The sequence below is a fragment of the Procambarus clarkii genome, chromosome 5 (genome assembly GCF_040958095.1).
Source record: "Procambarus clarkii isolate CNS0578487 chromosome 5, FALCON_Pclarkii_2.0, whole genome shotgun sequence".
In the NCBI taxonomy this organism is placed as follows: domain Eukaryota; kingdom Metazoa; phylum Arthropoda; class Malacostraca; order Decapoda; family Cambaridae; genus Procambarus; species Procambarus clarkii.
The window spans coordinates 32938055-32958612 of record NC_091154.1 but is presented as its reverse complement, the minus strand read 5'-3'; the positions used below and the strand labels follow the sequence as shown (position 1 = coordinate 32958612).

Below are 20558 nucleotides of genomic sequence, written 5' to 3'. Positions count from 1 at the left end.
GAGGATCCCAGACGCTGCCTTAATCGTCTGGGATCCTCTCGGAGGTAGGTTCGATCCCTCGTCACGGCCCATGTGGATTTGTTCATTTGATGCATTACGCTATTGTGATTTCTGTGTGTAATGGACCTTTACCCAACCTTGTCTGTCATCATGTTGTAAAATACCCGTGTCAGACCATGTCCTCACAAGGCAGATACTTAAGCTCGTATTACTGTTGTTACGACACTCATCTTGCGTTACAAGATGGATTTTCAAGTTCTTGAAAAGCTCACTATAAGTTACAGATAAACTTACAGTGACTTTTAACTCATGTAAAAGTTACAGGCTGCTGAAGTACGACCTTGGAATATAACAAGCCAATATTGTCAAATGTATTTGACATCACTGAGTATTACTTTTGGTCTGAGTATTACTTTTGGTCTGAATATTACTTTTGGTCTGAGTATTACTTTTGGTCTGAGTATTACTTTTGGTCTGAGTATTACTTTTGGTCTGAGTATTACTTTTGGTCTGAGTATTACTTTTAATTGATGCCTGTGTATTACGCTTGTGTTGCCGGGGGGGGGGCAGAGGGGAATATCATTAGCTAATACACGGTACACATTAAGGATATTGAGTTAGATGAGGGGTGGCAGCTCTCCCTCACAACCACCTCTTATGCAGGCTGCGTGGCGCTGCGTTGCCAGCACTTAGTTGCAGCATAGTTGACAGCACATGATAGTTTGTCTCTAAGCAGTGTTGAGTCTTTCCTGCTCTTCATGCGGAAGGTCGTGTTGCGTTGTGCAACTCAAGAATATCTTAAAACCGTCCACTACAATTATTGCATTTCTTTGTTAAATTTTGGTTCAGCAGGAGCTGTAAATAATGTGTCAGGACGATTGTAAAGACGAGGAAATGTTAAATAAAAAGTTATGCCAAGTTTGAGGTAGCAATACCTCGCGAAGGTTGCTATACGAGCGAAGAGTGTGTGTGTGTGTGTGTGTGTGTGTGTGTGTGTGTGTGTGTGTGTGTGTGTGTGTGTGTGTGTGTGTGTGTCTGTGTGTGTGTGTGTGTGTGTGTGTGTGTGTGTGTGTGTCTGTGTGTGTGTGTGTGTGTGTGTGTGTGTGTGTGTGTGTGTGTGTGTGTGTGTGTGTGTGTCTGTGTGTGTGTGTGTGTGTGTGTGTGTGTGTGTGTGTGTCTGTGTGTGTGTGTGTGTGTGTGTGTGTGTGTGTGTGTGTGTGTGTGTGTGTGTGTGTGTGTGTGTGTGTGTGTGGCTGGTGGTGTTACCATGCACAGGACCTCACTACCATGGCTGCTATATTCTCTTCATCTAGCAACATACCTATTTCTTATCCTCTAGACAAAAAATAAGTCTCAACATAATATGACTAAATATAAATGAGACGCACTCGAAAAGTGTACTCACGTAATTGCGCTTGCGGGGGTTGAGCTCTGGCTCTTTGGTCCCGCCTCTCAACCGTCAATCAACAGGTGTGGTGACCAGGAGGGGCTAAGTGACAACACTCAACCCAGATGGATATTCTGTTATTATTGTGCGGGTGTCGCCAGTCTTGGTTTCACGGGAGACATCTCCCGTCACGCAGGGTGCAGTCGCACCTCCACAGATCTCCACAGATGGCTCAAAAGGGCCATCACTTACGGGCTATTCACGCCCGTGCCACCTTTTGGGTGGCTTAATCTTCATCAATCAATCATCAGTCTTGGTTTAGTTTTGATATAGAGAGGATTAGCGATCTCACTCTTACATATCTCGCTCTCAAATTACATATATATCTTCTATGCCGACGTATTCAAATTAACGACCTTTTCTTAATACATTTTGCTGTCCAGGATACAAGTATACGGTCTTTTTTGTTTTTGTTTGACTATTTTGTGTTACCTTACTGTATATTGGCTACTTGACCCGTGTTCCATCAGCAACGAAAGCATGAATTTGTCTCTATATGCCTACATCGGGACTCTCAATATATAGGCAAGACGACGAAATCCTTTTCTGGGCACTTGACAATGAACCAACAACAAGGCTCTACCAAACTTATATTGAATTTTGTAACTAGTTCATCAAGATTGTAACTTGCTTAGCTAAATGAATTGTGGGGTTCAGTCCCTGAGCCCATTATGTGCCTCTGTAACCCTTTCCACTACCGCCCACAAGATGGGTATGGGGTGCATAATAAATGAACTAAACTGACTAAAAACTCTACCAAAGTTCACATCACTTCTGCACATAACCAGAAATATCCTGACCATCTACACTGAAATAATTGACAAATACGACAATGGGAGACTAGACACGGAAGAAAAACTACTGACCAAACACACATACATCAACACCCATCTTACTCCTACAAGAAAAAGACAGAACTGCCAGTTCACACAACAATTACTGTCCCAGTACACGCCAGGCCCAATACAATTTTATAATAAACTTAGGATAGAAAATGTTTTAACCTTCTTTGCAAGTGAAGAACATAAGACAGATAAAGAATATTCGTGGTAGAGTTTTTTTGATCTAAGCCTTTCGGTCATATTAATGCTATTTGCGTGTTTGTGTATACACATACACACAATTATATATATATATATATATATATATATATATATATATATATATATATATATATATATATATATATATATTTATATATATATATTTATATATATATATATATATATATATATATATATATATATATATATATATATATTAGTATATTTTGGTAGCAGTCTTTCCTGTAGACATATATTATTAAATATGACCGAAAAAGTAAGATTAATAATTCTAACACGAATTTTCTCAATCTTTCGTACATTTCTTTTCACTGTTGGAGGTAATTCAAAAATCAATTCTCCAAATTCATTTTTATTTCTAGTCTGACGCGACACGAGCGCGTTTCGTAAAACTTATTACATTTTCAAAGACTTTAGTTTACAAATACACAACTGAATAGAACTTACACATCTCCGATTTGTTTATATCTACATTTGAGTGAGGTGGATGGGGTGAGGTGGTATTAATAGGGTATTAAATTCATCAACACAAGACAGAACACGAAACAATGGGTATTGAATGGAAGTGTTTGTAGAAAGCCTATTGGTCCATATTTCTTGATGCTTCTATATTGGAGCGGAGTCTTGAGGTGGGTAGAATATAGTTGTGCATTAATTGGCTGTTGATTGCTGGTGTTGACTTTTTAATGTGTAGTGCCTCGCAAACGTCAAGCCGTCTGCAAGCCGTTTTTGAATTACCACCAACAGTGAAAAGGAATGTACGAAAGATCGAGAAAATTCGTGTTAGAATTATTAGTCTTACTTTTTCGGTCATATTTAATAATATATATATATATATATATATATATATATATATATATATATATATATATATATATATATATATTAAGGGCTAGGGGGGAAAAGGTAGGGAAATGGGAGTGAGGGGGGGGGAGGAAAGGGAGGCAAGAAGAGGTAAAAGGGGGGTGGGGGGGGGGGGCGGGGAGTAGATTAAGATGACTCACAGACCGTCCCTTTTGTTATTATTTTTTTCAAGGAACGGTCTGTGAGTCGTGATTTTTTTCCCATGAAGATTGAACAGAACCCTTCCGTCATCCCTAATGTTCAATGACGAACATTAATGTTCAAGTTAACATTACTCCCAGAGAACCCAAGATAACATTAACTCCAGAGAACCCAAGATAACAATTAACTCCAGAGAACCCAAGATAACAATTGACCCCAGAGAACCCAAGATAACAATTAACCCCAGAGAACCGAAGATAACAATTAACCCCAGAGAACCCAAGATAACAATTCACCCCAAAGTACCCAAGATAACAATTAACCCCAGAGAACCTAAGATAACAATTAACCCCAGAGAACCCAAGATAACAATTAACCCCAGAGAACCCAAGATAACAATTAACCCCAGAGAACCCAAGATTACCCCATGGCTTACTTCCCTGTAAATAAGAACTCTCCAAGATGGTACCATGCACTCCTTTTTTTGGAGAGACTTTTCGTATGTTTAAATATGACTTCTTATGAGCATGTATTTACATTAGCGTGTATTTAATTTAGCGTAATTATATTACCAGTGATATTAGCTGTGTAAGACAAGGGCCAAAAGTAATGTCAGCGTTACATAGCTTGAGACTGGCCATTCGAAATTTGGTATTGTAAAAATAAGAAAAAGGAAAAAAAAATAATGATAGATTCAGCAAAAATAAATTCATGTTGTCAGCACAAAGAGCAAGAACTGGTGCTATCTGGCATCATTCCTTCACCCCCCCCCCCTCCCTCCCTCCCCCTCCCCCTTTAAGACAGGCAAAACTTGTTTGATTTTTAAAACCACTACTTTTTATCTTTGTATGTATGTATGTTCGAATTCAGAGACAAATGGCCAGATTATCTCTAAATGTTCCATATTTCCTCCACTGAGGCCCTGGGTTCTCCCTATCTTGCAGCAATTCTGTTATGTGTACTGTAGGCATCCACATAGGAAAATTTTAACGAAAATATTCGTAGCGTTTTCGTGATTTAACCTATTTTTATGAGTATAACAGACAGATGGATGTTAGCTTGTATATTCGCACCCTTGAGGGGTTATTTGAGTTTACTGTTGAACAATTGTAGCTTGGAGACCATTCAAGCTTCACACACACACACACACAAGGAATCATTCAGAACCTTGTATACCTCAGATGTCAGACCAATACTGGAGTGTGCTGCTCCAGCATGGAGTCCATATCTAGTCAAACACAAAACGAAGTTAGGTGGTGCGCGAACAAGGGGACACAGGTGGAGACTGAGTACCCAAATGAGCCACAGGGACGTTAGAAAGAACTTTTTCAGTGTCAGAATAGTTAACAGATGGAATGCATTACGTACTGATGTGGTGGAGGCTGACTCCATACACAGTTTTAAATGTATCTCTCTGTTTTCTGATGTTCTGTTATTTCGGAAGTTCCTCCACGCCCTTTCGTCCAATTCCTTTGCTTCCATACATGCCCTATTAAACCATGGATTCTTCTTTTGCTTCTCGGATTTTTCCTTTTGGGCCGGGATAAATCTGCTTACTGCCTCCTGACACTTTTGGGTAACATAGTCCATCATGTCTTGTACCGACTTAGTTGTGAGTTCTGTGTCCCATGGGATATCCCCTAGGAAACTTCTCATCTCCTCATAATTCCCCTTTCGGTATGCCAGCCTTTTGTTTCCTAGTGCTTTTTTTTGGAGGGGGGGAGGGGTAGCTTACCAGGTACTCAGAGATCAATACACTGTGATCACTCATTCCCAAACGTGCTTCCATCTTAACTTCCCTTATATCCCACTCATTTAGGGTAAACAGGCGATGAGTCACAATAACGTGGCTAAAGTATGTTGACCAGACCACACACTAGAAGGTGAAGGGACGACGAGGTTTCGGTCCGTCCTGGACCATTCTCAAGTCGATTGAGAATGGTCCAGGACGGACCGAAACGTCGTCGTCCCCTTCACCTTCTAGTGTGTGGTCTGGTCAACATTTAGGGTAAATATCAGATCAAGCATGGCTGGTTCATCTTCTCTCATAATTGTTGGTCCCTTGATGTGTTGGCTTAGAAAGTGTGTATTTATATATATATATATATATATATATATATATATATATATATATATATATATATATATGTCGTACCTAGTAGCCAGAACGCACTTCTCAGCCTACTATGCAAGGCCCGATTTGCCTAATAAGCCAAGTTTTTATGAAATAATTGTTTTTTGTCTACCTAACCTACCTAACCTAACCTAACTTTTTCGGCTACCTAACCTAACCTAACCTATAAAGATAGGTTAGGTTAGGTAGGGTTGGTTAGGTTCGGTCATATTAATTTTAACTCCAATAAAAAAAAATTGACCTCATACATAATGAAATGGGTAGCTTTATCATTTCATAAGAAAAAAATTAGAGAAAATATAGTAATTCAGAAAAACTTGGCTTATTAGGCAAATCGGGCCTTGCATAGTAGGCCGAGAAGTGCGTTCTGGCTACTAGGTACGACATTATATATATATATATATATATATATATATATATATATATATATATATATATATATATATATATATATATATATATATATGTCGTACCTAATAGCCAGAACGCACTTCTCAGCCTACTATTCAAGGCCCGATTTGCCTAATAAGCCAAGTTTTCATGAATTAATATTTTTTCGTCTACCTAACCTACCTAACCTAACCTAACCTAGCTTTTTTTGGCTACCTAACCTAACCTTACCTATAAATATAGGTTAGGTTAGGTTAGGTAGGGTTGGTTAGGTTCGGTCATATATCTACGTTAATTTTAACTCCAATAAAAAAAAATTGACCTCATACATAGAGAAAAGTGTTGCTTTATCATTTCATAAGAAAAAAATTATAGTAAATATAATAATTCAGGAAAACTTGGCTTATTAGGCAAATCGGGCCTTGAATAGTAGGCTGAGAAGTGAGTTCTGGCTACTAGGTACGACATATATATATATATATATATATATATATATATATATATATATATATATATATATATATATAATCATACCCGTTGTCGAGCTGAAATAATAATAACAGCATTATGCAGGCTGGTGCCGACCGGCAACCACGCGCGGTGGTGCCATTTCGAGCATGAGCAGAGGCGAACCTCGTTAACTAGTACGGTGCTACTGTGACCTTCACATGGCGTCGCTTTCTACATTTCCCACTTGTTTACCTGTCATTACAACCCTCCCTTCCACACACACACACACACACACACACACACCCACACACACAATCCACCGCCACACACACCAAGGCCTCCAGCACTCACCTCGGAGGGGGTCGTGGGGTTACATTGTCAGTTGGTAATACCGAGGCTCGCGTTGGACTAGTAAATACATAGCTACTGAAATGGAACATTCTCTGTAACTGACATTATCATTATAAAGTGTGAAGGACACATGTAATTGTTAATGTAATAATCTCCGTTGAGGTCTGATAAAAGACCTTTGGTGCCCTCTGTAATGCTTGTTTACGCTACCGCTTAACAATAAACACAATCAATCATTAGGATTGATTGGAAGATTAAAGCAAAGTTTTTTTTTCTTAATTTTCCATAAAGCAAAGGAAGATTTTTCTTCTAGTCTTACAATGAGCGAAACAGGAGCCAACGGTTATTATTGTATTTCTGTTTGCTGGATTTCGCTAAATAACATGCTAACAACTTTGGCAAACTAACAACTTTTGCATAGTTATTTATAGCTCACAATATTTCTCCATCACTTACATGAGTGTGTTTCTTGCGATGAGGTTAGGAAAGATGTCGACCACTCCACTCCAGGTTCGAGCCCAAGGCAGACAGGAACGACTGGTCACATTGCCTCAATTGTTCACCCCATATACACCCAGCAGAAATTGAAGACCTAGTTGCAGCCCATCCTCCTGTTGTGGCAGTACTTATAGTAACGATGAGGACCATAGTACATATACCGACGTACAACGAAATTAGAAAGTACAAATCTGAACTATTGAGTTGGACAAACCGGAAAATTTCTTTTTACTTGTGTTGCTTTGACAAACTAAACTAACCTAACCTCCCTAGGTCTAATTCACGATATCTGAGGCCTAATATAGTACACATGTGGACTATACTAGGCCTAGGGATATTTAAGTTTGTGTTTTAGCTTCATTCATTCTAAAAGAATTCCTCACTAGTCAGTTTACAACTATTTAAAAGCTAAGTACGTAAGAATTCTGAACTATCTAAACAGGAGAACCTGGTTGTAAGCAGATTGGATGGGTGGTGTTCTAGGGAAACCTAGTAGGGTAATGAGCTATGGAAGGGAAGGCTCTCAGCCTGCTAACAGTCACAAGTCGTCCACTCCTGCATACAACTGTACACCAACAAAGAGAAAGAGATTGGAGGACAGTGATAATTGAGAGAAAAGGAGGGAAGGAGGCCTAGTGAGAGAGGGGATGAAAATCATAAGATAGGATGAGAAATGGTAGAAGAGTAAAGAAAAGAATATTTAAATTTCGGGGACGTGGGAGATGGGGAGATAGGATGCTGTGACAGGGAAAGGGAGGGGAGGAGGGTAAGGGGAAAGGAAGGAAAGGTAAAGGAGGTGTGATAAGAAGTAGGTGAGATGGGCAGTGAGACCTTTTGAGGGAGGGACAGAAAGAGTACATGAGGAGCGAAAATATGGAGAGGGAGAGAGGAGTGGACATGGAGGACAAAAAAAAACAACGAGGGGGGAGGAGATAGATAGGCTACACATTCAGGTATAGAAAAAAAACCATGATAATTTCTCTTCTGTTTCCGTTTCTTCATATTTCTCTCTGGAAGGATAAGAGCCAGGAGGACGTGGCCGCGCCTGGCACACACACACACAAGGATAACACAAGGGGACAACTTGTAATCTCAGCACAAAAATGAACTAGGAAATCTGTCATCTTCCTCAACACAGCCGCGACCTCCAAAGCTGTACGAGAGTTTCCGCCAGACTATAGACAGCTGCAGGCGTTCACTTTGCTGCCTGTCGTATGAGTATACAACATACATGATGAATTGACTTTAAATCTATATTTTGTAGTTTAACTCTCCGAATAGATGTTGTATTCTAAGAATGACAATAATATTGCTCTATCTTTTATTCTCCAGATGCTTGTCAATGGAGTGGACGACAGATATCCGCAGCTGTTCCAAGGACACCAGCACTTTTATATTTATTTTTTGTCTTGGACGATATAACAAGTGTCCTCTATAATATAAAACTGCTTATCTGGTCTGCGGTGGCGTCTGGCGTTCCAGCGTGCCTCCGCGGACCCCGTGAACCGCAGAGTGGGTCCTGTCTGCTGCCAAACATTATTGTAAGTAAGTCTGCGTACAGTTGACAGGATGGACAACCCAGCTGCGTCTGGATGCGAGTAACAGGATGAGCAACCCATTTGTGTTTAGAAACAAGTACCAAGAAGAACAATCTAGCGGGAGTACCTCCAATTGGGGATAACACCGTCTACGGGCTCACCATAGCCCGTGCTACTTGGAACTTTTTGCTCCAAGTAGCGAATCTTAAACAACAACATGCAATTGGGGAGGGAGAGGGGGGGGGCGGGTGTTGCACATGTTGCTATGGCGGTGTGTCCACTCACAGCAGGGTGAGTGACGATGCAAAAATAAACTCGCCCACTGAGGTAAAAAAAAATCTTTATTTAGTAATACAATATAAAAATTAAGGCTGGTCGGGGAAAAGGGGGGGGGGGGGGGTAAGGTTCGTAGAAAGCACACTACTCTCTCTCTCTCTCTCTCTCTCTCTCTCTCTCTCTCTCTCTCACACACACACACACACACACACACACACAAGCAAACTACAACCAATCAGTAGCAGGGATTTTATATATATATATATATATATATATATATATATATATATATATATATATATATATATATATATATATATATATATATATATATATAATGAGTGTGTGTTTGGGTGCATCAACACCTTCTGGTCGACAACTGTACAACTTCACATGCATAGCCGACTAGTGATTTTAGTAATCTGTAGAATAAAAACTGTAGATCTGACCTTAATTCTTAATAAATATCCATTGGCCAAAACCCGTTGTACGAGGTCTGAACCAGACTGGTCAATTAATTTTTAAATGTAAAAAAATAAAAATTGTTTCTCTCTCTCTCTCAAGATATCACATCGGTCAGAATGGTGGTAAATATCCTCTATCGAATTCCAGCAAATTGAAGAGTATTTCAAGGGCCATCGTATCGTGGTGAGAGCAACAGACCAGGAAGGTACGAAGTCAAATTATAGACTGATAATATATTCATTACTCAGCACAATCAATTCCTTGCATAACTATCTGCTTTATCTTGCTCTGTACGGTGAAAATAGTCAACACTTATTATCACGATATAAACAATACGTAGTATAAGGTAAAGTTTGGTTAGGTAGGTTAAGCTAAGTTAGACAGGTTAGGTAAAGTAGGACAAGTTAGGTTAGCTAGGTAAAGTAGGACAAGTTAGGTTAACTAGGTTAAGCAAGACAGGTTAGGTTAAGTATGATAAATTAGGTAAGGCAGGTTAAATTAGGCTAGGCCAGGTATGTTTAGAGAGGCCTGGTTATGGTTCCAGCGTTTCTCAACCTTTGTACCCTCGAAATAATTCCGGGTCGTACATTAGATAAACACACACACGGATACATTGTCAACTAAGTTAGTTAACTTAGTCACTTATTATGCACCCAATACCCATCCCGTGGGTTGTGTTGGAGAACGTTACAGAGGCATATAATGGGTCCAGGAACTGAACGCAACAATTCATTTAGTTAGCAAAAAAAAAATAAAAAATTGTGAAACTAATTACACAATTTTCGTTTTCTCTTACACAAATACTTTTACATATCAATAGTCTTTTTACATCAAGTGATTCAAATAAAAAGGAGACCACGAGAGTCTCAGACCAAATACCCAGGATTCTTTACTCTTGATGCTGGTTAAATGAGCAACGTTAAGCACAAAAAAATAGACTCGGAAGTACATTTACACATGATTAGAGTTAGTCTATTTATCACTCTCTTTCGGAACCCCTTATAGTTACCCCTGAGAGGCCTCGGAGCCCAGGGTGTGATACTCTGTTCATAAACATGTTAGACAATATTATTATTTGCCTGCAGCCTAACACTGTCAGCCCGTGCAGCGGGACTTTCAGTAAACATAACAACTGAACTGTGAGGTCGGAGGGTTCACTGTGAGGTCGAAGGGTTCACTGTGAGGTCGGAGGGTTCACTGTGCTGCACTGTGAGGTCGGAGGGTTCACTGTGCTGCACTGTGATGTCGGATGGTTCACTGCTGCACTGTGAGGTCGGAGGGTTCACTGTGAGGTCGGAGGGTTCACTGTGCTGCACTGTGAGGTCGGAGGGTTCACTGTGCTGCACTGTGAGGTCGGAGGGTTCACTGTGAAGGTCGGAGGGTTCACTGTGCTGCACTGTGAGGTCGGAGGGTTCACTGTGAAGGTCGGAGGGTTCACTGTGCTGCACTGTGAGGTCGGATGGTTCACTGTGCTGCACTGTGAGGTCGGAGGGTTCACTGTGCTGCACTGTGAGGTCGGAGGGTTCACTGTGAAGGTCGGAGGGTTCACTGTGCTGCACTGTGAGGTCGGAGGGTTCACTGTGCTGCACTGTGAGGTCGGAGGGTTCACTGTGCTGCACTGTGAGGTCGGAGGGTTCACTGTGCTGCACTGTGAGGTCGGAGGGTTCACTGTGAAGGTCGGAAGGTCCACTACGTACTACAACGCCCGCCACTCACACCCACACTATAAGGATGAGTGTCTTGTGACCTACACTGTCACTGAGTATACACTCTCGTACAAGTTTGGCTCAAGATTTCAAGTTTATATTTTGTTCATAGCAGTTATGAAGGGTTTGAACAACAGTTTTGTCGTAGCAGTTTGTGTGTAGAAGTATATCACTTGTGCTCTATTTGGACGATGACACTGTGACTTGTTGTCATGACCGCTTACTACACACGTGTTGGTCTGTACACCCCAGGGACACCTGTGTGTTTATGTTAGGTACACACACACACCCTAAAAAAAAGAAGCTATTACGAAGATCGTCAAGGACGACGATGGAAGCGGTCTGTTGCAACGTCCTCTGTAACACCCAGTCTGCCACCTTACGATCTGATGGGTCAACACACTCCCCATATATGAGGCCTTTTACGTGAGGTCAGCCACGCTGGTCAACACCCCTGCAGTGCCTCGTGTTCAGGGCAGGTTCCACCTGGGCACCGTACCACACACACATACTTGGAACGTTGTGACCCGTTCCTCTGTACATACAACCAGGGCTATTGTGTTGTCATACAAACAAAAGTGGCCATCGAACATTCTACTGCCTTCAAAATGTTCTATAGAACCTTCTTGAGAATATATATATATATACTTTTTATGTTAGCCTCAACTTGGAAGCCTCACTTATAGAAATATAAAGTGTTAGAAGAAAGTCAAAATAAGAAACAGAGCTCGATCGTAGGCTGATAGGACTGGGTCTCACAAGACTGTCGAGAAGAAACAACAAAGACACAACATACACACACTCGACGAAGTACATGCTACAATAGCGGTTTGTTGACGCTGCCTAAGAAACTCACCTTTCGGGGCAAAATTTCAATTTAAAACTAAGAGACACAGTTTTATAGTGCAGTTAGTTCTGAGCTACAATCTGTTCAAAGAAACAGGAATTCCTCCAATTGACCATCACACAATATACAACTAATTGAATTTACCAATCTCTTAATGCTGCAGCTGCCGGCTACATCAGCTGGCCATCAACACAGAAGTGACTGGTATAAATAATATGCATGTGAACTATCACACACCAGGAGGCTGAAGAGCAATGTACAGCTAAGAGAGATGTGTTTACTCTCAATGACACATGTAATAGTGAAGAAATGGTTTTTTTGTATTACTTAAAAGTAAATTGATGTAAATATGATCTTCATATTGTATATTATTTAATAAAGAAAATTGGGCCAGGCTAATCTAAGTAAATTTATGCTTATTGTTAGGCTAGTTGAGGAAGTAATTTAAATATTGTCACGGGGCAGGGATAGGAATGTACACTCATAGTTGTGACAAGAGCCTTAGCAGACCAACAGCAACATGTGCTTCCTCAATAAATAATGAATTAGATACACAACGTCCCCTGCTTAGTTTGTACTGCTTAACACACAGGAATATTTATGTTACAAACTTAATATATAAATTTAGTAACTCTGTGCCAGTAATATGCACAACATGAATGGAACCACAATAATAATTAGCAGTCATTCAGTTACTAATGAATATGGATATTCATTAGTATAAATATATAAAATAAATGGATATCATATCAGCACTGACATTATACATTTTTCACACTAGTATATTCCAACCACACAACACAGAATGACCACACAACACTGTACATACATACAGGGGATGAATGTCTGGCATCAAGAACTGTATCAGTGTTAGTGTACTCGCTACACACCACTGTTGTCTCCTTCATGCATCCTAGCACGACCCAGACAGATGGCAGGCAGTGTTACAGATCACTCTTAAACAGGCAGCATCCTCTCTCTCTCTCTCTCTTGCCTGGGGGATTATTCACTTATCTGTCCAAAGCCTCGTCCAATTTATTTTTACCGTAGAAAATCATTGCTAAATTAAGTGGTAACGCCAATCCTGCTATTTCTCTCGTGATCATCCAACTTAAAAAACACATTTTAAAGAGTATACATGTGCTAATTTACCAATTGCTTTAAAGTATCGGTCATATTTTCTTCAAACTTTTTGTTTGGTTATCATAAACATATATGACTACGGCCCAGAAACAATGAATTAATAAATTATGGTGCGAGTTTTCAGAAAACAATTAAAAATGCAACAGATATATATATATATATATATATATATATATATATATATATATATATATATATATATATATATATATATATACTGCAATAGCGGTGTGTGTATAAAATCAGAACCTTCTTTTGACCAAGCTTGGTAGGCGTATATACATACAATATATATAAATATACCAAGCTTATATATATATAAATAAATATATATATATATATATATATATATATATATAAATATATATATATATATAAATAAATATATATATATATATAAATAAATAAATATATATATATAAATAAATAAATATATATATATATATAAATAAATATATATATATATAAATAAATATATATATATATATATATATATATATATAAATATATATATATATAAATAAATATATATATATATAAATAAATATATATATATATAAATAAATATATATATATATATATATATATATATATATATATATATATATATATATATATATATATATATATATATATATATATATATTATAAGCGCTCATTTGTGGCCTTAACCGTGGCAGCGGCCCAGTTACGGGTCGCCGTCCTCAGCTCCGTGATTATATTAAAGGAATGACAATTAAAAAAACAGGGCTCGGGAACCTGGTCTCGACCGTGTAAACAAATAGATGTGAATACATTCATAGAGCATATCCGCTAACTTGTTCCTCATACTCCCTCTCCTCCTACTTCTCCTTCTCCTCCTCCTCTTGCCACATTCTGTTTCTCCTTCTCCTCCTCCTCCTGCCACATTCTGTTTCTCCTCCTCCTCTTCTTCATCCCCCTCCCCTCTCACCCCTCCCCCAATATAGTCCCAATATTCAACAGAGAGAATAAACAGGAGGCAATAATTTACAGACCCGTGTCGCTGGGAAGAATTCCGTGTAAAGTGTTGGAGAAGGTAATCAGGAAGAGGATAATGGAGCACCAACAGATGATAAGCTGTGAACGGGAGAGCAGCGTCGATTTACGAGTGGAAAGTCACGCCTGACAAACTGGATCGAGTTCTATGACAAGGTCACCAGAATTCGAAAGTCAAAAGAAGGTTTGATAGTCTGAATCTTTCTCAAGTGTTAAAAAGCACTCGATACAGTTCCTAACGTATAGCTGGTGTACAAGATAGTGAAACTAGCTGCGATGACTGGGAAGACACTCAACTGGGCAAAGGAACACCTGGAGGACAACAGACAAAGGCTAACAGTCAGAGGATTAACCAATAATGTTCCTAATTTATGTAAATAACTTACCCGAGAGAGTAAGCTCATATATGTCGATTTTTGATGACACAAAGCTAATGAACAATATAAAAACCGAGGAAGACCGCTCATAATCACAGGACGGCCTTGATAATCTCTACCAGTAGGCAGACAAATGGGTGTTTGAGTTGAATCTTAACAAGTGTAGCCTGAAAGAATCTACACTGTAAGAATTGTAAGTGTAAGAAAAAATATTTAAATTTAATATATAGCACAGACCCTCTGGTTTAATGCAGAATAAAAAATGTCATTCACGAATGATTGTACATTTATAACTAGCTTAGCCTATAACTTACAAGTGTATCAAACATTTACATGTGATTACAACCTGTCCTCAGGCTAGGCTCGTCCAAGCGGCGGTCCAACCCAGAGGTATTCAGAAAATTTAATGTATTGTGCATTCAAAATTAGTTGTTTTTCTCAATTACAAGTTAATATTCTTTAAAAGTAGAATATGATAACTAATTAGGCCTAACTTGGGTTAGGTTAGGTGGTTATGTTCTCTTGGCCATTAGAGCAGAGGATGTGACCGAAGCAATACTTGAGAAAAGTGCATAATGTCATCAGTGGTGTGTAATGAGTTATTTTTTATTCATAAACAAGAAGTTTGTCGCCTGGATTAACGAGGATGTTGGCCTCCGTTGATGTAGCCCGTCCTCATCAACAAAACTCAAATGCTCGTTAATCGGGGCCAAACCCCCTGTTAATGAATGAAAAACGCTTTACACACGACTCTCAACTGACGACATTCGAACATTTCTTGAGCAGTACATTACTGACGATTTCTGTTCGAATTACACCCCAAATGATTCACCCACGTATTACAAATACAAATAATTGCGAACAGAACCTAAACAATGTACCAAATTCTAATATATAATAAAAATAATAATAAATAATAGTATGTACATACGAGAAAACACTGATATTGAATACACAATACGTTAAAATAGATGAACACGTTTTTGATGGATGGCGACTGCATTGTAAATGTGTTTCTGTGGTAGAAAATAATAATAATAAAAAAACTGCTTTAACGAGCCTAGCCTGAAGACAGGTTGGTTGACGAGACCGGGTTGGTGATAAGAGGTAATAAATCAATTTACTGATGTTTGATTAACGGGACTGGGCACAAGGAGCTTGACCTCCCTACCTGCAGACAGGTGACTACCAAGTGTTAAACCACAGCCAATATATTCACATATCATGCAATTACGAAACAAAAATCGAAGAATTTAGCGATAACTCTATCACTAATATTCAAGAAATGTCCCAATATTTAAACTGGTATAACATAACCCTCGTTGAGTATCTTAAGTTTGCCTCGTTTCCGCGGCTAAGTGCTTTCTTTTGATAATAACTTCCTTCCTTTAGATACTGGATTACACAATGTATTAAGCTTGCACTGCCTACGACCAGTATATTACTTACATACCCGGTGACAACTGACACTCCCCAATAGACTTGCCCTTCGGGACAAGTCTAAAATAATATTCATATTTAACCGCGCCCCTTTTTCCTTTCCATTTCCAATCCAATCACGTCTCAACTGTAAAAAAAAAATATTTTTTGCTCGTATATCCTTCTTACCCTGGATGATTACTGTAAGAGGTCAGCAAAATACCTTTATATAAGTGATCAACAATCTGCTTCTTGTCCTTATGAATATATTAATATGTGAAGCCAAGGTATGTTGGTGTAGGTTTGAAGCATGAAGGAAAACAAATATTTTGGCGTGATAATGAGTGAGTGCCCTCGAGGGAGGCCGGAGACTGGAGGCAACACTTGGCAACTGCGGCATACTTGCCACAAACTGCTCTCACAAGTTGCCATATACTTATCATTACTAATATTATGACATTTTATCGTATTTTTGTAAATATAAGTTAATTTCCACTAGTTGTTTTATGAGAATGAGACGGTTTAAGCAACCCATCCTCTTGTTTAGACAGTACCTATTGCGACGATCGTCAATAGTCAGAATTCGTAAGTACTTTTAGATAGTATATTGACTAGTAAGAAATTCTTTTATAATAAATAAAGCTAAAAAACAAATTAAAATATTCCCAGGCCTAGTATAGTCCACATATGTATTATATTAATCCTCGGATATCGTGTATTAGGCCTAGGAAGGTTTGGTTAGTTAAGTTTGTCAAAGCAACACAAGTAAAAAATTGTTTTCCGGTTTGTCCAACTCAATAGTTCAGATTTATACTTTCATTGTACGTCGGTATATACTATGGTCCTCGGGCCAGATTCACGAAGCAGTTACGCAAGCACTTACGAACGTGTACATCTTTCCTCAAACTTTGATGACTTTGGTTACATTTATTAAACAGTTTACAAGCCTGAAAACTTCCCAATCAAATGTTGTTATTATTATAAACAGCCTCCCGGTGCTTCGGAGCTCATTGACTGTTTAATAACTGTAAATAAAGCTGCCAAAGATTGAGAAAAGATGTACACGTTCGTAAGTGCTTGCGTAACTGCTTTGTGAATCTGGCCCCTCGTCGTTACTGTAAGTACTACCACAACAGGAGGATAGAATGGTTTAAGGCACTACAATAGCTCTTCTTCTTAACACCAAATGGTAGTCTTGTTTATAATTCCCCAAATGATCGTCGCTAACACTTACTTACCTCACCGGTTTTCTCCTCTATAAGTATATCTGGATCAAAATGTTTATTCCTTATAGTAAATTTATATATTTTTTCAAGACGAGGATAGTTCTTTGGCGGCGGTGGCGAGACCTGGCAAATGGCAGCTAGATACCACGTGACCAGATCTTCCCCGATCTGCCGGTAACCCCAATATAACGACCTTGCTTCCAAGCTGGCATAAAATTCCCTTAAGTATCTTATGTTAAATGTCGAGGTCAGGAGGGGTGGGTCGTCAGACCCTGTGACTGTGTTGGGGCAAGTGGCAAGTGTTGGGGCAAGAGAAGTGTTTAACCCTCGGGATGAGACACTACCTCCACTCTCTCTCTCTCTCTTTCTCTCTCCATATATATATATATATTGCCTTCATCTCTACAACTGTTAAAAAAACCTGCTACAACCAAGTCTGGGATTTGCCCGAAACAGCACTAGCTCTACCAAGAAAGCCAACATTCTGTTTTAACTAATTTTATAAGTACTATTACATGAATAAACATTATTTCTATTATTATTATTATTATATTCCGGCCGTGCCAGGGGAGCGTTCTGTCTGCCTCAGGCTACCTCATTCATGTCTCATCCGTTTGTGGGGAGTACAGGTGACCGCTGCCCGCGGAGGCACCCTCAACCTCCGCCACTAAAACTGCACCAGCTCCGTTATTCCTTATCATCACCAATACTCCACCACCACCAACGCCCCAACTACACCACCACCACCACCACCACCACCACCACCACCTCCACCACCACCTACACGTCACCAGCATCATCACCACTAATGCCCCAATAGCATCGCCACCGCCACCACCACCATCTACACTTCACTCCATCAGCATCAAGCTCTTTATGCCCCGCCTACTAGCCTTGTTGTATCTATTGCGTTATAGTTCAACTATCCTTTGTTGACTCTGGCCTTAAAGTTGTGGATGAAGGTGGCTTCCACAACGTCTTTCAACACAAGCCACTTGTTGACCACCCGTACTGCCTAAGAGTATTTGTAGACGCATTTGCGTTTCCAGTTTCACCTTTTTCCTCTTGCTTTACTTTCTCTCAATTTAGAGAGGCTGTCCATTTCTTTTTCCCTTTACGTATACGCAAACCTTTGCATCTTTACAATTTTTCTTCTGTACTTCACAAGGTGCGAATTCCAGGCTAGTACTGCAAAATCCAGTTTTATTATATAATAGGCTTTGTAGATTGACTTGAAGGTGTCCTTATTTAAGTTTTTCATATAACGCTCTCTTTGCCAGCGTCGCATATGCTTCCCATGTTACTTTGCATGTGCGTGTGCCTCTGGTGTTTTTTGTTGAATTATATTACACGTTCTTTTTTCTTTCTCTGACTCCTGCAGTTACAGGAGATATCTCCATATGGTGTTGATATCTCCTGATCGCCTTTCTCCCTTTCCCATCTGCATTAGTTTACACTCGCGGGGAATGGATTCTGACAGCCATTTGTCTGGCCACTCCTGGTATTTGACAAAGTCCTCTTCTTTTTTATTATAGTCCCACCTGTTTTATACATTTCTCATCAGCTTTGCGACATCTACATAGATTGAAATGTACGAGTTCACTCCTTCGGGAAGGTCATTCATATAAATTAGGAATGCCAATGGACCCAAGACCGAGCCATTGGGATCTCCACTTGTCACATTTCTCCTGTTTGACATATCCTCTCTAACAGTGAGGATCTCTCTCTCTCTCTCTCTCTCTCTCTCTTTGCTTCCTGTCTTTCAGGAACTGCTTTACCCAGTTCAGACCAATCACCCCCCCCCCCGCCACCACAACCAGCGATGGATGGACAACAGGTGCTTCCACCTGTGACATCCTTGACCCTTACATGCAGGCACAGTGCCAACACTTCCCCCTACAGCAAGGAACTTAACACCCATATTAAGTGATCCCTTAAGATCTAGGGCGTCTGCAAAAATTGCGATGTTCCTATGTACATACTTTATTAAATACGCTTTTATCTTATATTTATATTAATTAATGTCAGCATCCAGGACAAGACTATATCAGTCACAATATAAATAAATAAATAAGTAAATAAATAAATAAATATAATCAGAAAACTTATCCTAGCGAAGGGTTCGAACCCAGACATCTAGGCGCTCCATACACCCTCGCATAGCTACTACCTTACTCACTACACCACACTGTTATAACAAGCTCACCACAAAGTGGTGAGGTTCAAGATCATTGTGGCCCAGAGCCTGAACCCATTATGTGGCACTGAAGCCTTTTTTGGCACTCGCCCACAGGATGGGTATTGGGTCCATAATAATGAAGCTAACAAACTCTCACTCGTGTTGGGACCTCTTGGGGGCAACGGTGACCTTAGACTGATAAACTGAATATATTCTTGATGTATCTGTCAACAAACTCTACAACTGCCTCATCAATCCCCTGACTTACTTAGGAACTGAATCCCAAAATTTGCTTAGCTAAGTCCATTATGTGCCGCTGTTCTCTTTTCCACTCCCCTTCACGTGATGTGTATGGTTTACATAATATATGAACTAAATTACAAAGTCAAATGTCTAAGATGGCAACACAACATTTACTTCTAAGATGGCAAGCGGTAATACTGCTAAGCGGCTCGGTTGCCAGAGCATGATAATCCAAAGATATATTATTCCTGCTTATTCTACAATAACGATATTGTCCTAGCTACTTATATTTTATATGCTAAATATTTAGCAAAACATGACGAGAATATAGTTATAAAAAAAGAACTGGATTATATCGATAAGTTAATTTTTGTTGAGGCGCCAACATTCGTCAGAGCAAGTACCAAGAATGCTGCCGCTCGTCCTGCTCACCTCGGCCGCCAGTGGCCCCTCAGCTGTTGCTGGGGGAGGACGTGCGCCGTTCTACGTGCGCACAAGATGGAGTTTTATATATAATGCACGTTTTTAAATATTCCTTTTTGTTAATTATGAATACGTTAATGGTTTATAAAGAAATGACAGCAGATTTTTATATAACATTTGATAAAATGGTAATGTCTTAGCTAGCTTTAGTATTTACATTTGCAAATATCTAAACTGGAGGCTTGTGGCACTTCCCATCTTAGCACATATTTTTTCCTAAAATAAACTTTGTCTTCATTTATACTATTTTTAGTTGTATTTCAAATGTTGATAAAACAACCTGGGACAGCGATATCAGGC

At 39.3% G+C, this 20558-nt stretch overlaps 2 protein-coding genes across 8 annotated transcripts in view; both read right to left on the bottom strand.

The window, feature by feature from the left end:
* Positions 1-20558, bottom strand: part of LOC123762303 (C-type lectin domain family 4 member D) — a 118868-nt gene that overhangs the window by 16155 nt on the left and 82155 nt on the right. The gene's annotated exons all lie outside the window — the stretch shown is intronic.
* On the bottom strand, positions 10773-14223 carry LOC123765734 (variant surface antigen E-like). The gene is made up of 2 exons (XM_069303540.1): positions 14161-14223; positions 10773-11261 (listed from the first exon to the last, which is right to left on the bottom strand). Exons 1-2 carry the CDS (start codon positions 14221-14223, stop codon positions 10773-10775), a joined length of 552 nt encoding a protein of 183 aa, XP_069159641.1.

What these genes read in the sequence shown, in the direction of transcription:
- LOC123765734 (XM_069303540.1), bottom strand. Translation starts at nt 14,223, where the DNA reads ATGTGGCAGGAGGAGGAGGAGAAGGAGAAACAGAATGTGGCAAGAGGA. An exon ending in GAGGAGGAGGAGAAGGAGAA is followed by an intron (nt 11,262 to 14,160) that starts GTAGGAGGAGAG and finishes CTCACAGTGCAG; the next exon opens with CACAGTGAACCCTCCGACCT.